The sequence below is a fragment of the Pteropus vampyrus genome, unplaced genomic scaffold, assembly GCF_000151845.1.
Source record: "Pteropus vampyrus isolate Shadow unplaced genomic scaffold, Pvam_2.0 Scaffold250, whole genome shotgun sequence".
Taxonomy (NCBI): Eukaryota; Metazoa; Chordata; class Mammalia; order Chiroptera; family Pteropodidae; genus Pteropus; species Pteropus vampyrus.
The window spans coordinates 508,576-515,503 of record NW_011889031.1 but is presented as its reverse complement, the minus strand read 5'-3'; the positions used below and the strand labels follow the sequence as shown (position 1 = coordinate 515,503).

Genomic DNA, 6,928 nt, shown 5'->3' with positions numbered 1-6,928 from the left:
GACATGGACGGACCTGGAAAACGTCATTCGAATCGAAAGAAGCCAGATGTACAAAAATGTATGATTCCGTGTATCCGAAACGTCTGGAACAGGCAAATCCATAGAGACAGAAAGTAGATTAGCCGTTGCCCAGGGCTAGGGGGCAGTGGAATGTGGAGTGACCGCTCGTGGGTCCGGGGTTACTTTCTGGGGTGACGAGAATGTGGAATTAGATCGTGACGGTCGTACAACGTGGGTTGACCAAAGACCACTGAACTGTACCCTTGAAAATGGCGAACTTTATGAAAATGGTGACTTATCTCTCAGGTTTTTTCGTTGGAGAAAATCGTCGCCGTCCTGCGTCCAGGGAGGCAGAAGGCCTCAGTGTTGAGAGAACGGGGGCTCCGTCCGCGTTGTTCGGACGGTGTGGGACCGTGAAGGCGGAGGCGCAGCAAGTGCAAAGGTCCGGAGGCCCGGTGCATCGGGACTCTGCGCTGAGGCCTGGGATCTGACCGGGGGGCGATGGGCGGAGCGTTCGTCTGGGGAGCACGGAGGCTTCGAAGCGGGAGTGAAGGATGGGTCGATGCGGGCTGAGGACGAGGCAGAGCTCAGAGATGGGCAGGGAGAGAGGAGGGGCTGGTGCCATCCTGCTGGAGGATCCGAAGGGCATAGCGGAGTTCAGAGAGAAAACTCTAGAAAGAAAGGAAAGACAGGCTCTGAGATGCCGGGGCCAGGAAGGGCAAATTCTGCAGATAAGAAGGGGAGAGGTTGGGGCTGGGAGCAGCCCGAGGGTGTGGCCCTGTGGCCCTGTCCTATCTGAGGGAATCTGCCTCAGCTACCACTCACTTATCTGACCGGGAGCTCCCAGCTTTGGAAGGGGGGACACTGGGCTGTCTAGGGCCCTGGGCACCTCCATCAGGGCACATCCGCTCCACATTGCAACCATCTGTGACATCTCCCCCCAGCCCCTGGAGCGCAGGTTCTGGTCTGAGCCTTCCTTGGGTCCCCAGTTCCGCCCAGGGCCAGCTCTGGCCCAGTGGAGACCTCTGGAGATGTTTGCCAATTGATTGATTGATTGATTAAATGAATGAACAAATGAACCGATCTTTACTAAGTGACGGCTGAGTGACAGACACTGTTCTAGGTGATGGGACTACAGCAGTGAGCAAAAGTCCCCTCTCTGTGGTACTCATGCTCTAGGGGTGACATGGACCAGTGTACAAGTAAATATGTAGTACTCAGGTACTCAGGTGACCGTGGGTGTCGGGAGGAAATAAAGCAGGGAAAGGGTGTGTGCGGACAGGGTTGGGGTGGTGCTCTCATATGTGCTGGTCTCTCGCTGAAAAGGTGACGTTGGAGCAAAGAATCGCATTTAGTGGGCGAGCTGAGCCCGCGCGAATCTGGAGCACGACATTCCCGGCAGTGGGATCAGCCCGTGCAAAGGCCCTGAGGCAGGACGGAGCATGCCGAGTAGCAGGACTGCAGTGGGGGGCGGGGAGAGGGCGGGGCGTTCTGTCAGAGAGGGGCCTAGGGGACATGCAGGGTCTGGAGGGCCTCAGTGAGGACTTCGCTTTTATGCTGAGCGTGACGGCAGCCAGGGAGGGAGTCTGAGCAGAGAAGGGACAGGATTTGATTCAGGTTTTCACAGGGTCCCTGTGGCCGCTGCGCAGAGAGCCAAGAGTAAGTCTCACTTTATTCAGTGTGCCGTGGGGACCCCTCACTCACAGTCACCTCCGACACCCACTCTGTGTGAGGACTGCTCTGGACTCTGCAGATGCCGCCCTGCCCTGGGGGACCCTTCCGTGTTAGCTCAGGGGGGTCTTTGCAGCTGCATTTCCAGCTGGGGAATGACAGGGTCCGACTTGGTTGCTCGAGGAGAATTTCTTCTCGCTCAGCGTAAAGCCAGTGCAGTTCATTTTAATATATTTTATTTAGTACTTGTAAAATATTATTTGAATGTGTAATCAATAGCTTTTAAATGATTAATGAGACAGTTTACGTTCCATTCTCAATTTGGGCTACATTTGCATTGGTAATATTCACTCTGTATTAAGAGTTTATAAAACTTAAGATTGAAAAAGTAGATTCATGAAGTACTCAAATTGTTCCAAGCACACTTTTGCAGTACCTGAATCAAAGATCAGTTTTTCAGTGTCAGTTTATTAAAATTAAATAAAACAAGAACTTCACCCCCTCAGTTGAACTGGCCATGTTTCAGGTGGCCCACGGCCACGTTTGGCTGTCATATTAGACAGAGGAGGGCCAACGTGTGCCGAGCCGGATCGTGGTCCAGAGCCTACAAGCATCATCTCCCAGAATCCTCTTTGGGACCCAGGCCTGCTAGGACTTGTGTGGGAGACACATCACGGCAGGATGTGTAGATGGAACATTCGCTAGCTTGTATTGCAGGTGTCCAGAGCTGTGGAGGCTCTCGGTAACAGCGTCAGTCCCTGTGGGGTAGAGTTGGGATTTGCGCAGATCCCCTTGGTGGCAGTGACAGCCCCACCCCTCTGCCACTGCGGCTTAAACCCTTAGTCAAGGCTTTATCTCCCCTAGTCAGAAGCCCCAAGGTAGTGCAGATGTAGCAAGGGCTGGACTCTTTTCCACCCACATGCTTGTCACAGCAGCAGCTGTAGGCAGAAGAGGGACCGCCACCCTCCCCTGGCTCTTCAGTGCCCCCAGAAGACCCGCGCCGTCCGCCGGCCCCCCTGCCCAGAGAACACTTCCCTGAATATCCGCTCATTCATTTTCAGCCTCACATTTGATCCTCAGATCGCAGGAGCTGGAGCCTTCGTCCCCAGTCCGATTCCAGCCTCTCAGCCCCCGCTGTGTCTGTCTCTGTCCAGATACTTACCATTGTCCCTGTCACTCTCCCCTCCAGGCCAGGAGTCCCCAAGAGCAGGGCCAGTATGAGTCATCCCTGAGCCTGGCCCAGGGGACGTCACTGGGTGGCCCTGGGCGCTAGAAAGTCGTTTCTTCGGCAGCCCATCCCGTCGCGGCTGCCTTTAGCCCCTTTCTGCCACGCGTTTTCCTCGGCAGCACCTATGCGCCGCCTCGGCACCCAGGCTGCGACTTGCCGCTGGGTCATCTCAGAGACTGCCCCGGCCGGGATGTCTGTGCTCCCCGCCCGAAGCCCCTGCCCGTCTGGAGGCCTGGTGCTCCGTGCTCTCCGTGAATTTCTTTTTAATAGAAAGCATACCAGCTACACAGATGGTAGCATCAGGTAGATGTGGGCAATTCGAAGACCATTTAAAGAAAAAAATACACATCTGTCCTTTAAACATTCTTAAACCGGATCTGTGTGATACTGTCTTCTATGTAATCAGTTACTTATAAGAACATTTCCATATATGATTCTACATGTGAATATTTTAATATGTACATATATATATATGAAAATAGCATATTTATTAAGAGAGCCCGCAGATCATACGGTCCCAGCTTATCCTGATGGGCCGCCAGATGCGGAACCAGCACCCTTGGCTCCCGGCACCCCCTCCCCTCCCCTCCCCAAGGCTGACCCCTGCTGGGTCTGCTTCTTGAAGCTTTTAACAGAGGCGTAAAGGAAGGCCAGAGAGGGGGCCAGCCTTGGAAATCTAATCGCTGTTCAAATATCTCTCTCTCTCCGCGATAAAGTTGAGGCAGCCGCTTTGTGATATGTGATGCGTTTATAAAAGCTGCTTGAGCTTCTTCAGGTCCCTACAGAACAGTTTTGAGACGGGCAGTTGGAGCAATTATGTGGTCATCCCGGGTTAAGAATAGAAGAGAGTGTGCTCCCGCTCCACTCACCGCCCTGTCCTGCCCCCAGAGGGAGGCGCTGTCTGAACCCCCGGCGTCCCCAGTGGGCATGCCTCGGCGGTGGGGTTTGGTTCTGGCCGCCCTTGCTGGTGAACTGCTCCCGAACCCTCCTCATCTTTCTTGGGCCTCCTCAAATGTCCCACCTCCTGCAGCCTCCACCAAGGGCCTGGGCGGTACCCAGGCACCCTCCAGCCCTGCACATCTATCTCAGGTATGGGGAGGGGGTCCCCTGCCTGTACCCCACCAGGCCAGGAGTCCCTCTGGGTCTGAGTGTCTGGGGGTGGCCCCGCTCAGGCCTGGCCCCCGGGGCCTCAGGAAACGTGTAATTAATAAATGAAGGATCAGATGGCCTCTGGGGCCACACAGGCCGATTCACACTCATCGCTGAAGTGCTGGCCCTTCGTCGCCTGGGTCCCAGAGAGCCCTCCACCCCTTCCTGAGGATTCGGGCTGGCTCACTCGACGTTTCTTAGTGTCCCCTCTTCATGCCTCATGCCTTTACTGCGCTCGGGCGCTTGGAACATGGAGCTGTAACCCAGGAAGTGGTAGATACTGTCCCTGTTTGCAAGTGGCTTCTGATCTGGGGGACAGGGACGGACCCAGATACCCTCAGTACATGCCCCGAGGGAGGGACACAGGCAGTGTGGGAGCCCAGCGGAGGCCCAGCAGCGCTGTCCAGTGGCCTTACAGTGTGGTTTTAACGTCTCCAGCGGCCACATTTTTTCAAAGTAGAAAGAAATGGGCCACATCAATTTCAATATGCGATATTTCACATTTTTTTTTCTACACTCAGTTTTGCCACTTACAGTTCCAGCCACGTTTCAGATGCTCAAGAGCCACCTGGCCGATGGCCACCGTATTGGACTGTGCAGCTCTAGGGTCTGCTTGGCACTGGTGACGGGGTGCTAATCAGAGGGGGCTCCCTGGAGGAGGCGATAGCTGAAGCGAGGCTCGTGGGAGCTTACTTGGAAGTTGGGGGTAGGAGGCGAGGCTGGATTTCGAAAGAGAAGGGATGCATACCCTTGCTTTTTCGTTCGTCCGTTCATTCATTCGTTCGTCCGTTCATTCATTCGTTCGTTCAGTGCACACTCAAGCCTCCCAGGTGCTCGGCCACGTGCTGAGGGATGCGGATGACACAGCCGTGGGTCAGAGCGGGTCTCTGCCCTTCAGATAACCAGACGTTGACTACAAGTGTCCTCACGGTGCTCATAATCTGAAGTGGGAGCCGAGGTTAGACAGTAAAGGTCAAGAAGATAGTTCCATGCCGTGAAATGTGCTAGGAAAGATTGTTTTTTAACGAAAGACATCGACTTTAAAGAACGGGTCAGGAGAGGCCTCTTGGAGGAGGTGTCAAGAGCTGAGATTCAGATGATGGTAAGAGAGAGAGGTGGGCCCAGCGAGTGAGCACAGCGTGTCCCTGGAGCTGGCCGAGGCCAGTGGGGCCGGAGCACCCAGCAGGTGGTGACGGGTGACATTGGCGGAGTGGCCAGGGCTTCCCAGCAGGAAGCAAGGAGTCCCTAAAGGAGGTGCTGGAGCGATCTGAGTGAGTGAACACGGGGTCCGGACAAGCTGGTCGCAGCGGAGGCGTCTGGGTAGCCTCTCTGAAGGGTGGGCCGAGCGGGCATGGCGACGGCTTGAGTGACGAGGGGCATGCCCTGAGTTCTGTGTGGAGGAGCTGAGTCAGCTGGAGCCTGTCATGGGCGAGATGGTAATGGCTGGCTCGCCTGGACCTGGGGTACGTGAGGAGGACGCAGCGGGCAGTGCCTGGGCATCAGAGGGCACCGTGGGGCGGGGGGAGGCCCCTAGAGTCATCCCCTCAGAGGACCGGTCTTGTCAGAGGTATGGGAATGTCGCGGACACGCGGGCTGGGGAGAGGTTGGCAGCCGGGAGAGGGAGAGAGTGGGTCTGTGGCCCAGGCGGGAGGGGACGGGCCAGGGCCACGGGAATGGAGGGGCCAGGTGGTGGGGAGGGACAGAGAGGGAGTGGGGAGCTCAGCACCCGAGGGTCTGACCTTGTGACTGGGCGGCAAGGGGACCTTTACCTGGTTGGGGACTTGAGCAGGGAAGACCAGGTTTTCAGGAGATGCTGCGCTCGGTGGGGACGCGGTAGGGGTCAGCGTGCTGGGGGACCGCGGGGAGGCAGCCGAGCTCGTCATTCGTTCGTTCGTTCATTAATGTATTCATTCCTTTGCACAGATTTCTTGCCTGCCCAGTGCTGGGGGCTGGTGCAGGGGTAACCAGAGCTGTGGGTGCGGACAGGAGCTCCCAGGGAGAGAGTATAGTTTAGGGGCCACAGTGGGAGGAGGAAGTCAGGGATCACCCCAAAGTGTGTGCCTGGCTTCTGGGAGTTGCAGAGACCAATGAACTTTAGTCATCACCTCCCTGAAGCTCCCGGCTAGAGATGGGGCCCAGGCCTAAGGTGGGGCCACGGGGTCAGGAGAGGGACCTCGCCGGGGAAAGCGAGGGCATGTGGCTCAACTCTTTGGGACCCTCGTCACCTGCCCTGCCTTCTCCTTGCCAGGTAAGAGCAAAGAGGCAGAGATTAAGAGAATCAACAAGGAACTGGCGAACATCCGCTCCAAGTTCAAAGGTAGGTGGGACTCCTGCCTCTGAGGGGGGAGGGGCCGGGCGCTGGGGCTCCTGGGACTCGCAGGTGTGATCCTTCCTCATTTCACCTCCCCTTTCCTCCTTCCTCTGGCCCCAGGGGACAAAGCCTTGGATGGCTACAGTAAGAAAAAATATGTGTGTAAACTGCTCTTCATCTTCCTGCTCGGCCATGACATTGACTTTGGGCACATGGAGGCTGTGAACCTGCTGAGCTCCAACAAGTACACTGAGAAGCAGATCGTGAGTCTGCGGAGGAGGGGTCGGGGCGGGACTCCTGGGTCTGGGCGGAGGGGCTGAAGGTGCAGCCTCCAGGCTGTGAGAGTCGGCACAAGGGTCTCGGCCCCCGCCCCGCCCCACCCAGGGTTACCTGTTCATCTCGGTGCTGGTCAACTCGAACTCGGAGCTGATCCGGCTCATCAACAACGCCATCAAGAACGACCTGGCCAGCCGCAACCCCACCTTCATGTGCCTGGCCCTGCACTGCATCGCCAACGTGGGCAGCCGTGAGATGGGCGAGGCCTTCGCCGCCGACATCCCCCGCATCCT

General features: G+C 56.7%; 1 protein-coding gene across 1 annotated transcript in view; it reads left to right on the top strand.

The window, feature by feature from the left end:
- The window catches only part of AP2A1 (adaptor related protein complex 2 alpha 1 subunit), a 29,699-nt gene that overhangs the window by 3,655 nt on the left and 19,116 nt on the right, over nucleotides 1-6,928 (top strand). Inside the window, exons 2-4 of the mRNA XM_023520125.1 lie at nucleotides 6,297-6,365; nucleotides 6,480-6,622; nucleotides 6,744-6,890. Coding sequence (XP_023375893.1) covers nucleotides 6,297-6,365; nucleotides 6,480-6,622; nucleotides 6,744-6,890 — 359 coding nt within the window. The remainder of the gene's footprint in view (nucleotides 1-6,296; nucleotides 6,366-6,479; nucleotides 6,623-6,743; nucleotides 6,891-6,928) is intronic.